Source organism: Aphidius gifuensis, linkage group LG6 (genome assembly GCF_014905175.1).
Source record: "Aphidius gifuensis isolate YNYX2018 linkage group LG6, ASM1490517v1, whole genome shotgun sequence".
In the NCBI taxonomy this organism is placed as follows: domain Eukaryota; kingdom Metazoa; phylum Arthropoda; class Insecta; order Hymenoptera; family Braconidae; genus Aphidius; species Aphidius gifuensis.
This window is the reverse complement of record NC_057793.1, coordinates 9,746,214-9,761,891: the sequence shown is the minus strand read 5'-3', so window position 1 is coordinate 9,761,891 and position 15,678 is coordinate 9,746,214. Positions and strand designations below refer to the sequence as shown.

Here is a 15,678-nt window from a genome sequence, read left to right as displayed (position 1 = left end):
AGATAAATAATATTTATCCAATCCGCATGCGTTTATTTGTCAGCTGGTTTATCTCTCCTACTTTTTTTGTTGAGAAATTTTCTCCCTTTTTTTCCACCATTTCTGAAACATCATCATCATCATAGTTGGGTAAAGCGTCGAAGCGAGAGTATTCACACTTTACTTTACTTACAACCGTCATTTTAAATGTAAGTTTATAATTAATTATCATTATTATTATTAAAAACAATAGCTGATTTAATTTAACAATTTGTTTTTATATTATTGTTTTATTTTTTTGTTAAATCATCAATCGAAAAATCGAGAATTGGTTTTTTATTTCTACAACGGAACTATTTTACTGCGCACATCAAGGCCTTTTGTATATATCATCATTTTATAAATATTATTATTTTATTTTTTTGTTATTACAATGAAATATTATGATGACAGTGTTATGACAAAATTTTATTGATTACTCATGTGCCAATTTATTTTCTGGTCACTCTTTTTAATTGTGTTTATTATTTGTCATTTTTTTTTTTCTTTTTTGTTTGCTTGTTGGTCATTTTATATTAATTTTTTTATCTGATGTAAATTATCTTTTTGATTACAGATCAATCATGTTGAGATTTGGATTTTTCTTTTGTGTGCTTTTGGCCATTGGGGCTAATGCTGAATTTTGCTACAATGATGTCGACAAAGCTTGCAGTTCAATGCTAACAAGTAATGCATTTAATATTTTTCTTATCATTTAGATGAAAGTTTTTTTTTTTTTCATTGCTACTTGATGATTAATTATTTTTTATCATTGCTAATATATATATATTTTTTTTTTAAATATCAATTGACATTTATTTTATATATTTGTATTTTTTTATTTGTTATTTAGGTGGATCGCAATTGGCTAGTTGTAATGCAAAATATGGACATTTTATGGACATTGAACCAGAACTTCAATCATATGCAAATGCACATATTGAAACAAGCTTTGATTATTTATTAATGTCAACTCATTTTGGAAGTTATGAAGCAAATCGTGAAGGTTTAAAAGGATATTTCCGTAAATTATCAGACAAAGCATGGAAAGAAGGAATTGAAATTATTAAATTCATTACAAAACGTGGTGGTACCATGAACTTCAATCAACCACCTCGTTTTAAACCAACTGTAATTATTATTTTCTATTGTCTACCAATTAACAAATTACTTTTTAATATTAATACAAATTCTAATGATTTGTTTTTTTAATTTTTTAAGATGGCTAAAAAATCAACACTTGCATTGAATGAATTGAACAGCTTGGCAAGAGCATTGGATACTGAAAAACAACTTGCTGAAGAAGCATTCCGTATGTATGGCCAAGCTCTTCAACACTCAAAACTTGATCCATCAGTTGCTCATTATCTTGAAGAAGAATTTATCGAAGGACAAGCTGATACTATCAGAACACTTGCTGGTCATACAAGTGATCTTACTAAACTCTTACGTGTTAAAGACAATTCATTGTCTGTATTTTTGTTTGATGAATATCTTCAAAAAACACTTTAAATCAGTATAAATTTTCTTGGTTCTTAATTTTTCTATTATAATTTTTTTTTTCTTTTTTTTCAATTAATTTTCATAATTTATAGTTGATTTATTACATTATTATTTTTTCAATATAATGAATTATTTTAATTCTGTAATTATTTCTTTATAAAAGAACAAAAATAAATATATTATAAACATATTTGAAATTGTATAAACTAATTAATTTTTATCATACAATAATTAGTCTAAATTAATTAATTGATTAATTCAACTTTTGTCTCTATAATTTTATATTGGTAAAGTAAAAATTTCTTTACGTTCAATTGACAAAGTAGATAACTGTTTGATCACTAAAAAGAATATGGACATTTAAATATTATTGACCCTTTAAATATGTCAAATAAAAAATTATTTTAAATTATTAAAAGACAAAAAGAATGCCTTGATCGATTAGCTATTAGTTGGATTATTTAATTTCTAATTTAAACTAGATAATTTTAATTGTATTGTATAAAAAACAAAATAATATACAGTGAAATAATTTATAATTTATATATGGCCGCCGAGTGAGACGTGTTGTGTCATCAAAATTCCACAATTGGAAAGGTGGATTGTGGAATCTCTCTTGTTTCCACTCCCACTTCACATACGGTACATTATTTATTATTCACGACATTCACATACATGTTTGTTATAAATGGAAGTTATTAAAAAATACACAGGTGTATCAAGTCAAAACACCAATACGTTGATCATCATCTGTAAAAAATTTTGATGACGAATTAGACTAAAATTTCTCTTCCTCCACCTACTCCAATAAAAAAAAATTAAAAAACGTCAATTAATTTGATAAAACAACATTCAAGTATTATAAATATTCTTACATATTATAACAATAATAAATAACATATTAAATTGACACATAAACAAGTATTATTTTAACTGTCAAAAGGTGTAATACACGTACACATGATCCAGGTAAATTTATCTTCTAAAAACGAGTTATTTAATATAAAAAAAAACCAGTGAGTGTTAAATTTCAATTAGATTTAATTACATTAAAAAGTTTATTAAAATATATTAAATTAAACAGACAGATATAAAAATTAATTGTCTTTCTAAAATAAAAATAAAAATAAACAAAAAATATACATAAATAAACATAACTAAAAAATTAGTCATTAAAGTGTTTGATAAATATTTCTAAGTTTATCTATTTTATCAAAAATAAATAGAAAAAAATTTTACAAATTAATAATTTAAAAACCAGATATTTATTTTAAACATGTGGCTATAATTTTTTTTTTATTTTACTGATTATTTACTCTTGAGTTAACCTGATAACATGGTGATGATAAAAAAAGACTCTAATTATAGTTACTACTGTTACACTTAGCAAAGTATAAAAATAATTAAATTAAAAATAATAATTTTCTTTTTTACAGTTTATTGAGTTTCATGGACTTGGTGATTTATATACATATAAATATAATGTGTATTGAATGATATGTCATGCAAGCGAGTATTTATCAATCAAAAAAAATATCACAACAATTAACAAGTAAATTAAATATAAACGATATAATATTGTCTGTTTGGGAATCAAGTATACGTCGTGGAAGAGTTATATTTGACGTTAAAACAATATCAATCGACGAGCTGGCTCTTTTAGGAAAATTGGAGGAGGCAAACAGGCTCATTGAGTCTGATGTCAAATCATGTAATTCATTGCAAGGTGTCGATGGACATAATAGAAAAATATCTGATGCAGCATCAGCATCAAATGGTGATGATAATGATGATGATGATGTTAATAATTCAACAAAATGTGATATACCAAGTGATGGTGAAGTGGATGTATGGAAACGATGGGGTCATATTGTAGCTGATTGGGATAATTACTGGAAAAAACATAAAGATGTTATTAGAGATTTAGTTAAACAAGGCATTCCACATCATTTTAGGTAATTATAAATTCATATTTATGATAAAATATTAAATTTAGTATATAATGATTTATAATTTTGATGTTTTTTTTTGTTGATTAAGGGGTATTGTATGGCAATTACTATGTGGTGCTCATGATTCACCAGTTAAAAAACAATTTGCTGAATATATAAAAGCAACATCAGCATGTGAAAGAATAATACGTCGTGATATTGCACGTACATATCCTGAACATGAATTTTTTAAAGAAAAAGATGGTTTAGGACAAGAAAGTTTATTTAATGTTATGAAAGCATATAGTCTTCATGATAGAGAAGTTGGTTATTGTCAAGGTTCTGGTTTTATTGTTGGTTTACTATTAATGCAGGTAAATAAAATTTAAAAAAAAATAAAAAAACCTATATACTAAATTATTAATTAATTAATTAATTAAATTTTAGCAAATGCCAGAAGAAGAAGCATTTGCAATACTTGTTGCATTGATGCAAGAATATCGTTTACGTGATATGTTTAAACCAAGTATGGCTGAACTTGGAGTATGTATGTATCAACTTGAGCATCTTGTAACAGATACATATCCAGAATTATCAGCACATTTTATAGCACAAAGTTTTCATACATCAATGTATGCATCATCTTGGTTTTTAACATTATTTACAACAGCATTAAGTCTTCCATTGGCATGTCGTATATTTGATGTATTTTTAATGGAAGGTATGGAAATAATATTTAAAGTAGCACTTGCAATGCTTGAACTTGGTAAAAATGATTTATTAAGTTTAGATATGGAAGGTATGTTAAAATTTTTTCAAAAAGAATTACCAGGACGTGCTGAAAATAAGCCAGATTATCTTATGAATTTAGCATATAGTATGAAAATAAATACAAAACGTATGAAAAAATTAGAAAAAGATTATACTGTATTAAAAATGAAAGAACAAGAAGAAATGGTTGAGCTACGTCGTTTAAGAGCTGAAAATCGTTTATTACGTCAAAGAACAGAATTATTAGAAGCTGAATCTGCTGAATTAGCTGATCGTTTAGTTAAAGGACAAGTATCACGTGCTGAAGAAGAAGAAACAACATTTGTTGTACAACGTGAACTTGCTGCATTACGTCATACACATTTAGAAACAAGTCATCAATTAGAACAAGCACATGAAGAATTACGTTCAATGTCAATGTTTTTAGAAGAAAATATATCATCAAAACAATCATCAATTGATGAAATATCATTAAAAGCTGAAGTATTATCACAAAAAGAAGATATGATTGAATGTTTACAACAAGAATTAGTACGTGTACGTTTACATGAAGCTGAAAATGATGCAACAATACGTGATTTACGTAGTAGAATACAAGAACTTGAACAAGATAAAAAAACATTACGTGAATCAACACCAGATAATTCAGTTGCACATTTACAAGAAGAATTAATTGCTGTTAAATTACGTGAAGCTGAAGCAAATTTATCATTAAAAGATTTACGTCAACGTGTTACTGAATTAAGTACATCATGGCAACGTCATTTACAAGAACATCGTTCATCACAATCAGCACCATCAGCTGATTCAACACCTAAAAAATTATTATTTTGGGAAAATCGTGGTCATGAAGTACAAAAATTAGAAGAAGATTTAATGTCAACAAGAGTCAGAGAAATGGTTGTATTAAGTGAAGTTAAAGAATTAAGATTAAAATTAATGGAACTTGAAACACAAGTACAAGTTGCAACAAATCAATTAAGAAGACAAGATGAAGGTGAAAAAACATTAAGAGATGAACTTGAAGTATCAATTGCTAAAGAAAAAGAATTATCAAGTAAATTGAGAGAACAAATGCATAAATATACTGATTTAGAATCAAAAATGAAAGATGATGCTATGATGGCTAGAATACGTGATGCTGAACATGCACAACATGTTGCTGAATTAACACAAAAAATATCATTACTTCAATTAAAGGTAAATTTATAAATACAATCTTCATTCAAATTTCTCTCTAATTTATAATTTATAATCGTTTTTTATTCTATTTTTTAGAATGAAGAAATGCATGCTGAAGGTGAACTGAGAAATAATCTTGATGACAGTGAAAGGGTACGTGATTTACAAGATAAAGTTGCTGAATTAAAAGCTGAGGTAAATTTTATTTAATTATTACAATTACATATAATAACAATATGTGTTTTTACAATTCATCACATTGTTAACATTCCTTATTAAATGGACTTATTTTTATTTTTAAATCATATGTTTAATTAATTCATTAATTCATGTACCTTTTAGTTTCCCACGCCAATAACAAGTCCAGAGACTGAGCCTTGGCGCTGGCTCGAGTAAGTTTATTAATAAAAATCCATCCGAGTACGTTTTATATATTTTATTTTATAAATTTTATAACTTTATTATGATAACATCTGATATTTGTATCATTGATTGTCTTGTCAGTAGCATATCAGTTTTTTAATTTTTAATTTTTATCATAATTTGCAGAATCATTATATTATCTTAATGAATAAATATTTATTTTTATTTATTTAAACAAGTGTATTGTATAAAATGAGTGCTTAGTATTGATATTTACTTTTTAAGTTTTTTTTAAATAGCTTGTCTGTAAATTAGAAACATCTAGGTGTATGCATGAGTTTTCAGGTTTATCAACAACTTGATGCATCGATGGAATTAATAATTTTTTTAATTTTAGTTTCATATTATTAATATTATTAAAATTAATTGATTTTTTTTTTTTGTTTTTGTTCAATAGATCATGAGGATGAGAAATAGCAAACGTCAGTGGACTGATTCGACTGAAAATATTGGTCGTAATTTTAGTCTTGATACTGAGAGTGAAGGTGATGAAAAAGATTTACGTATTTGTATACAAGATCAAATTGTAAGTGGTACTGTATCAAATATTCCAAGACTTTAGCATAATTATTTTATCATTTTTGTGTTAAATGATAATTTACATACACATCACCATGTCGATCCAATATACAGTTTAAAAAAACAAAAACATTATAGACATATATATTTTAACGTATATGTATGGCAATACAAAGTATTGAATTATTATTCGCATTTAGTAATTTAGATAATAATTATCTAAAAATCATTTTTAGACACTTTGCTCCGAATAACTTGACTAAGAAAAAAAAAAGAATAATTATCTTTTTAAAATTTTAACTCTGTTTAAATTGTTTTTTTTTTCTTTTTAACAATCAATTATTTATCGGTCCACTGTTGATCAGTTTTTTTTTTCTTTTTTAATTAACAAAGTATTTATTATTGTTTTAAATTTTTTAAATTTTCCAATATCGACTAATCCTTTTTTAAGGGGCCAATTTTAAAATCAATATTTGTTTTTATTTTTAAATATTATTATTATTTTTTATTTTATAACAAAAAATATTTTATCATTATTAAAGATAATATTTTTTTTTTTTTTTGTTTTATTTTAACGCTCGCAATATTTGTTAAGAATAAATATAAAAAAAAAAAAAAAAAACGTAAGCTAAATTTTTAATACCAAACGCATGTCATTTTATTTATTAACAAAAAAAATATGATTAAATAAGAAAAAAAATTTATAGAAATCATTTAAAACTATTGTAGTTTATTTAATTCGAATAATATATGTATAAAATATTACATTGTAGATGAGAAAAAATGAAAAAAAATTGTAATAACATTTTAAATTTGTGATTTGTATGTTTTAAAAAATTAAATTGTAATAGATTTAGTAATTATTTCTTTTAAGTTTATTATTATAAATTATTTTAATGCACAAATATTATCATAATTTTTAATTATTGTTTGACGTACTTACACATTTTCTAAATTTTGGATCTGAAATGATAAATAAATGTGTTATAAGCACAATTAAAATATAAAAAATTATAAATAATTTTAAATTTATTTATTAATATTATTAATTTTAATTACCTCTTGCATTTTTTGAGCTTCAAGTGTTGCTAGATGATTTAAATTACTTTGAATTCTTTCACGTAATGTTGTATTTTCAACGTTTTCAATTGATATTTCTTGTTGTTGTTTTTGATCACGTATACTAGCTAGTTCAGCACGAAGAGCATCAAGTCTCATTTGTATTGAATCTATAAAAAATAAATCAGATGTTGAATTAATTTACAGCAACAATGATTATGCCAATAATAAAGTACCTTTTTCAGCAGATACTGGAACATCACAATAATTATCAGGAATAATATACTCTGAGTGAAATGGATTTTCAACTTTAGGTATTTTTTGTTCTGTATTATCATCATTACTACGTGATTGAAACATATCACGACTAAATTCAGTAACAAGTTCATTACAATTATTTGCATTTGAATCTGGTCTTGAACGTTCAGAATAACCAACTTGCATTGAATTTGAATCAGATATACGACTATCAGCTGATAATCTACTTGTTTCATCAATTTCAACATTTATTCTTTGTTCATCATCATCATCTTCACTATCACTAACAGCTCCACCAAATATGTCTTGCTCCATATTTTCTATATTTTCCATTGAATTACCATTATTACCATCATGTCCTTTAACTGTACCAGAATTTGTTATAACTTTATTTGTTTTTGTTGTATCTTCATCATCACATATTACTTCCCATTTAACTTTAATTGCATCATTATCAACACGTAATAAACGTTTAACTTCTTTTTCAATTTCAGGTGCTTCAACATATTTTTTTTTTAATGTTTTACGAAAACGTTTTTTACGTACATTTTTAACTGGTGGTGTTATACCATGTGGCCATAAAAATTTTTTATCAACTTTATTTGGATCTTTTTTTTTTTTTTGTACTGTTGTATCATCTTCATCTTTACTTAAATCTTCTTCTTCACGACAAAGTAACATTTGACATATATCAGCTGTTTTGTAAAAACTTTTATTATCAATTGTTTTTAATGATTCAACAATTGTTGGTAAATCAACGAGTTTACTATGAAAAAACCAATGATCAAATCTAACTTCACCATAACGTATATCATTATCATTAGGATTATTATCAAGTTTTATTGATAATCTGTCTTTTAAAGGTGCACCAGATTGTAAAAGTTCTCGAAGCATTTTTGCTGGTTCCTAATATACATTAAAAATATAATAATTTATAAGACATTAAATTTCATTAATTAATTAGTAAATAACCTATTTTTGGTTCAATGACATTTGTCAAATTATTTACCGGTGGAAATCTCATGATAAATTGGTACTCCAAATCAACGGGTGGTTCACCACGTCTACTACTATCTGCATTTGAATGACGATTTGATTTATTATTACTCATTTTTTATATATTTTTGTTTATTCAATTTAATAAACAACAAGAGATCATTATGCACAAAGTCACTGGGCAGTCTCTTACTCTGTTACTCTCTTTTTCTGTGTGTATGTTCGATCAACATAAAAATGTTATTATTATTTTTGAATAAAAGTAGTTTTACACTGTGCAACACTAATCGCGTGTCATGAAAATAGCCTTAAAAAAAGGAGGAAATTTTTTTTCAAATTTAAACGCAGTAAATCAACTCATCTTTAAAAAAATTACTTAGTTGTATTGATTAATATTTACGTGAATTTATTTTTATTACGTAACAATTGTATAAATTTTAAAAATAATAAACTTAATAAACTAAATTATAATAATTAAAAAATTTCATATTATTTTCTTATCTTATAGATAATAATTCTCTGGTCAACGATATTTTATTATTATTATTACTAAAATAATAATTTAATTTTTTTCATTTTTTTTCATTTTCTAGAAAATATTTAATTTTATATATTTGCTAAATAGTATTTGTTTGAATGTAAAATAGAAATATTGAAAATTGATTATGTGTCATAGCTACATGAAACAGTTGACATTATTTATTGCATACAATTTAATTCATTTCATTGAACTAAATTTATTAAACTTACATTGATTGGAGAAAAAAGAAATATATATTTTTTAACAGCCTGCTATTCGTTAGTTGTCTGTTAAACAAAAACGATTATTATTATTAATTATACATAAAAAATTATTCGTGGTTTTCAACTCAAATAATTATAGTAAATTATTGGTAATGCCTACAATTCACTACAACTAATAACAATTGAGTCTATAACCTGTTATAATATTTAAAAAAAACAATTTAAGAATTTATGGATATACCGATAATTGAATTGTGATTTGTAATTTTATCTGATGGTATTATTTTTATTTACTACCATTAGTCAATAGAATATTTATAATATATAAGTATATAACATTAAAAGTATATTAATATTAAAGAGACATTTATCTTTTTCAATGATATATTATTAGCCTCATTTTATTTGTTTCGATGCGCAATAGAAAAATTTTATCAGCTAATTAACAATAATTATTTTCATTATTTTTTTTATCATAATTACAAAGCACTCTATTTTCGTTCGTAATTTGAAAAATTTAATTATTCATAACCGCTAATGTTCCTCGAGTATATAAAGAATTGAAAAATTTTCATTTTCACTAAATATAATCAATTTTCAGAATCAACTTGTGAAAAATAAACAATATCCAACTTGAATAAAGTAAGTTTAATAATATAATCTATATTATAAGTATTCAATCATTTTATTATATTTTGAATTTTTTTTAAATAATTAATTTCAGATGAAAAACCGATGATGGCTCGGTTGAGGGGTGGAGTAGCGGGAGCTTCAAGTTGTATAGTAGGAGATGTTCTGGAAAGTATGGATGTGAAAAAAATAAATGCTGGACAGGATGTTCAACTCTTTTAAAAATGTGGTGCTATTCTAAAAAAGACGATGGCCCAAACGCTACTACATGTCACACCGATTCAGATTGCAATCCATGTTGGAAATGTGCAGGTATATGTTTTTGGTTTTAATAATTAATTATCACTGTTCAAATAAATATCAATGGTAATAAGTAAAAAGTTTATATTATATAGATTCATAATATGAAATTGTAAAAAGCAAAGGTCTCTTTGTTATTATTATTATACTTTTTTTTTTTATTTTGCATTATAACTACAGTGGTCATGAGCAACTATACTTTTAATGTAATAAGTTATTATTACTAATAACTTATAAATATTCAAATAATACCATCAGATAAAATGACAATTTTATTATCATGATACTTGTAAAATATATTGGTTAATTAATATGTTGATTGTTTATTAATGATGTTTCAATTGACGCACGTAATCTTCCAAAAATGTTATATTAAAATTTAAACAAATATTGTAAAATGTAAAAATAAATAATAAATTTATTATTCAAACATAATTGTTGTTGAATGTATATTTCATTAATTGTACTTGTATGTCTGTTATAGTTTTATACGATGTGGGTATAACTATTATAAGCTGATTAAAAAATTAAATTTATTTCTTGTATTTATCTTATTTTTTGATTTGTTTGAAATAAACATGTTGTTGCAACTACTGTAATTTCCTTTGAAATATCAAATATTGTTAATTTTGAACATAAATAAAAAATCACTGAACTTTTTTTGGCAATAAAAATTGTAATATTATAAAATAAATATTTTTTTTTTTAATCGAAAAAAAATAAAATACAAATTAACGAATAAGTATATACAAGAAAAAAAAATCAATTATTAGTCAAAATTAATTATAGTAATTTCATCAAAAAAATATATGAAAAACCACATGGAAAATTTGGCATAAACTCAGATGAGAAAGAGCTGGTGGCTGTTTTTGTATCAACCTTGTCAGTCGTGACTTTCGCTTCCAAATAATATATTTTTAACCTTGATATATATATATAAAAAAAAAAAAAAAAAAAAACATTTGTTTGTGTATTCAGTGTATTAAATGTCCATTATACATTCACGATTATTGATTGTGATAAATAATTAAATGGAATAATTATTGATAAAAAAAATATAAATAAAAAAAAATAGATAAAACTAGTTGGGAAGGTATTTATTTGCTAAGCTTTTGAATTTTAATTGAGCTGAACGACGTAATATTATTTTCCAATTATTATTGTTTTGTAGTCCCATCCATATTTATCGAAACATGGATTCTTACGTTGGTAACGTGGCGTATCTATATTATTACACCCCTCTTTTGACACATTCATTTGAAGTTTCATTATAATTTTGTGGTAATGAATTTAGACAAAAAAGACATTTATACACTTTCTTTACGTTGGATATTTTTCTATTTTTCAAAAACAACAAGATTATTTTGGAAACAACAAGACTGTTGAAAATTTTCAGTATCACTATAATTTTCTTTTTCTGAATTACCAAAAAAATTGACGTGTATAATTTTTTTATCAAACTTAATATGAGAAAAAAAAAAAATTCCATACCGCTGATTATATGAAATCAAATAATGATTCTATTTTTGCGCTATTATATTTATCATTTTTGAAATTATCAACAAATTTTTCAACATTTTCAACAGCAATATTTTCAGAGATTTTTCAAATGTTCAATATTGTGAAAATTATATATCACGAAAGTTTTCCAAATTGAGTGTTGACAATCGATTAAGAATTTGATAAAAATAATAAGTCAAATAAATTATCAAATGATGATGATAGTCATCTTGATTCACTCGGCCAATCATTGTTTTATTTGCATTGCAATATCGCAATTAATTATCATCTAAAGTATTGTTTTTTTTTTTTTTTTTAACTATTTTTTTTAGTTTTTGAGATGCTCAGTTGGCGGGATGTCCTTGTGGCAATGAAAAATATCACTTGATATTGAGCCTGGATGAATATTTGGTTGTCTATTCGTCGGGATCATTGTTCAAAGCCTTATACTGATAAATTATATAATAATTCAATGAAATAACAAAAAAAATAAATTGTCAATTTTATAATTGTGATATTTTCTAGTGACAACTTTGTTTATTAATATCCAGGACGTAAAAAAAGACTAAGAAAAATAAAATTATTTTTAATAATGCCTGGAAAAATTAAGTAGTTTCTAGTAATAAATGATTCAGCAATTTTGCATCTAAGGCTTGTATCGTAAACAGCATGAAGAATAGATACCTATATAGCCATGCATGAAGAAGAAAGCTTATCTAATCATGAAGATTGAAGACCTAGTCTCTACTCTCTAGTTCATAGTTCATGCCTCACCTCACCTCTCACCTCATGGTAAACACCGTAGATTTCGTAGATTTCATCAGATTGCATGATTGCAGCACGATTGTATGTGTATCAAGCCTCTTTTTATTATTTAAAAAATAAAAGTAAATAAAACACATTGTATAAAACAATGAGTGGAATTGTAAAAAATGGATTACGTCTTGCTGGTACAGCAAAATATGTTACAAATAATACAGCAATATTTAATTCTCAATACTCACGATCCATCTCGCACATATCTAATCAATTGAATAATAAAAATTCAATTGCATTAGTTCAATCATATAATCTTTGTAGTTGTGGATGTGAAAAATTTCAACATACTCAAGGTAATGAATAATATTATTTTTTAAATTATTTTTTTATTTTTTTTTTAACATATAACCTCATTATTTTTTTAAATTCTCTTCTTTTTTTATATTTTATTCATGAGTATCAATTATCCAGTATTATTTTACTATTTATTTAAAAATATTAATTAAATTTATTTTTTAATTTTGTTATTATTTATTATTTTTTTAAAGCTGGAGAAGAATTGGCTAAAAAAATCATAAGTAATCCTGTGAAACAAACATCATCAAAAAAATCTGATGAAGCAGAAAATTCACCAAAAGATAAATCGTAAATTAATGTTTATTTTAAAAAAAATATTTTATCAAATTAAAAAAATTTAACGTACATTATTATTTTTATTTTTTACAGTTGGTTTTCGAATTATAAATTCAGCACTAGATTTTATAAATTCGGTGTGCGAGTTGATTGTGATATCCCATTTTTTAAAGGATGGTGTAATTTACAATTGGCAACTCAAACAATTGATGGTCAACCCACTTACAAGGATGGCATACCGATACATCCAGACATTATAAATTCAAACGATAATATAGATATTAAAGCGTAAGTTTAATATTAGGCAATTATAATTTTTATTTCTATAAATTTTTTATAAATTTAATTTGTTTTTATTTTTTACAGTTGGCTTTCGCAATTCAAATTTAATACTACAATTTCTGAAGACGCAGTGCAATTTGATTGGCAAACACCACGGTATAATTACCAATTGAGAATTTATGACGATCAATCCACTCACAAGGATGACACACCAACAAATTAATCGTAATAAAATTTACATCGTTACGTAAGGGTGATGAAAGTACACAAAAAAGTGTACTCAAACCAAAAGTTATCATTATATGATTAATATGTTCTTCATCTGAAATTAATTATTTTAAAAAAACTTTAAGTATAATAAAATGATATAAGTAATACTTTCAAATGAAAAAATTAAAAAGTATTTTAATATATTATTTAATTTTATACATAGATTATATACTTACTTTATTTAAGTTGGTCATTTTTTTATTTATTTTTTACAAGTCCGCTCTGAAAATTTATTATATGTAGTGAAAATAGAATTTTCCAAGTCATTATATACTCAAAGAACATTAGCGATTATGAATAATTTAATTTTAGAAAATTATACGAATAAGAATAAAAGGCATTGTAATTATGATAAAAAAAAAATAATGAAAATAAGGTTTGTAAATAAGCTGGTTAAATTTTTCTACTGCGCATCGACACAAATTGAATGAGACATATTTTTTCGTAGAAATTTTTATATCTGTTTTTTATTTTTATTATTAATATTCATAATATACATTTATTTTAATGGATATAACATTAAAATATAATATATAAAATTTAAAGGATAATGATGATAAATAGACCTTCACCTATTGTCAATAGCATATATACTTGCTTTGTTGATGATGCGTGATTACAAACAGTAGAATTATGTTAATAAAAACAATGGGATAAAAAAAAAAAAAGATTTAATGGTGATAAACAAGCGGGTAATTTATACATTTGTATAAATATTATCTAGTATTTTCTATTTGAACTGTAGCTTTATCGATGTGGGAGTAAAATTGTTATCAAACATCGTATAACAGTAATGTGCACATGACGTAATCATGATTGTTTTACTTTCAATCCAATGAACTTATTAAAGGACTAATTGACAGAGTCAATAAAAAAAAAATTGGCTTGGCAATGAAATTTTATAATTTTATGATGGTTTTGTTAGATTATTAAAACCGAGTGACCTGTGTTGAGTTCAAGGCTTATTCATTATTGATCAAAAGGCACGATTGTGTGAGAAATAAATATTTTTGAATACCTTTTTTTATATTCTTGAAAATAAATATGAGTGAGATAATTTGTACATGGTAGCTATCATGGTAAAAGCCAAATTTGTATTTCAACAAAAAATACAAAAAAAAAAAAAAAATACTTTACCTCAAATTTTTAATTTATAAATATAAAAAAAAAAAAAAATTAATATGTATAATATATTAATATTAATTAATATCATAATATTCTATTTTATTTTAAATTATTATTTTATACCTGTCTGTGTATTAAATGGATATTATGCATTTATTACTTGTGATAAAAAATTAAATGGAATACTTATTGATAAAATATATATATATATGTTTTTTTATTCCTATTTTGGCATTGTTTTTTTATTTTAGTATAACTATACTGGAATAAACAAAAAAAAAAGGTAATTTTTCAAATAAAAAAAATACAGTTGCTATTTATTAAAACAAATCAGAAAAAAAAAAGTTAAATATATGTAAGAAATGAATTTAACTTTTTAATCATTTTAATCAGCTCATAGTTATAAAAAAATATTAATCAATCTCTTATCTGTTAAAAAATATTGACAACAATTGATAATTATAATTCGAGCAACCCAAATGATTTTACACGCAATATAATTACAGCTCATTTTTCTTATTAGTTAAATTTCTACAAAAAAATATGTCTCATTTTATTTGTGTCGATTCAATTAAAAAATATCATCAGCTTATTTGAAACATTTAGTTTTATCAATAATTTTTCAAGTCATTATACATATACTCATCAAAGAACATTAACGATAATGAATAATTAAATTTTAAAAATTTACAATTATTTTCATTATTTTTCTTTATCATAATTAAAATGCACTTAATTTTTATTCGTAATTTTTAAAATTTAATTATTCATAATC

At 23.9% G+C, this 15,678-nt stretch overlaps 3 protein-coding genes across 7 annotated transcripts; 2 read left to right on the top strand and 1 right to left on the bottom strand.

Moving 5' to 3' along the window:
* Positions 1–67: 67 nt before the first annotated feature.
* On the top strand, positions 68–1,934 carry LOC122859405. Its single transcript, XM_044162978.1, has 4 exons — positions 68–188; positions 596–705; positions 872–1,149; positions 1,240–1,934. Exons 2-4 carry the CDS (start codon positions 603–605, stop codon positions 1,528–1,530), a joined length of 672 nt encoding a protein of 223 aa, XP_044018913.1. The 5' UTR covers positions 68–188; positions 596–602; the 3' UTR covers positions 1,531–1,934.
* A 135-nt stretch (positions 1,935–2,069) lies between these two features.
* Positions 2,070–6,409, top strand: LOC122859403 (ecotropic viral integration site 5 ortholog). 5 transcript variants are annotated; one of them, XM_044162976.1, is made up of 7 exons: positions 2,377–2,490; positions 2,958–3,476; positions 3,562–3,826; positions 3,900–5,423; positions 5,502–5,600; positions 5,748–5,825; positions 6,226–6,409. In XM_044162976.1, the coding sequence occupies exons 2-6, from the start codon at positions 3,025–3,027 to the stop codon at positions 5,799–5,801; spliced, it is 2,394 nt and encodes a 797-aa protein (XP_044018911.1). In that variant the 5' UTR covers positions 2,377–2,490; positions 2,958–3,024; the 3' UTR covers positions 5,802–5,825; positions 6,226–6,409. The 5 variants fall into 5 exon arrangements, with proteins under 5 accessions (XP_044018909.1, XP_044018911.1, XP_044018910.1 ...); XM_044162975.1 differs by having other exon boundaries at positions 5,748–5,797; positions 6,226–6,349; XM_044162974.1 differs by lacking the exons at positions 2,377–2,490; positions 5,748–5,825 and adding an exon at positions 2,070–2,163.
* LOC122859404 (transcription initiation factor TFIID subunit 7) lies at positions 5,589–8,888 on the bottom strand. Its single transcript, XM_044162977.1, has 4 exons — positions 8,674–8,888; positions 7,643–8,570; positions 7,407–7,576; positions 5,589–7,310 (listed from the first exon to the last, which is right to left on the bottom strand). The coding sequence occupies exons 1-4, from the start codon at positions 8,773–8,775 to the stop codon at positions 7,287–7,289; spliced, it is 1,224 nt and encodes a 407-aa protein (XP_044018912.1). The 5' UTR covers positions 8,776–8,888; the 3' UTR covers positions 5,589–7,286.
* Between the last annotated feature and the right edge of the window lie 6,790 nt (positions 8,889–15,678).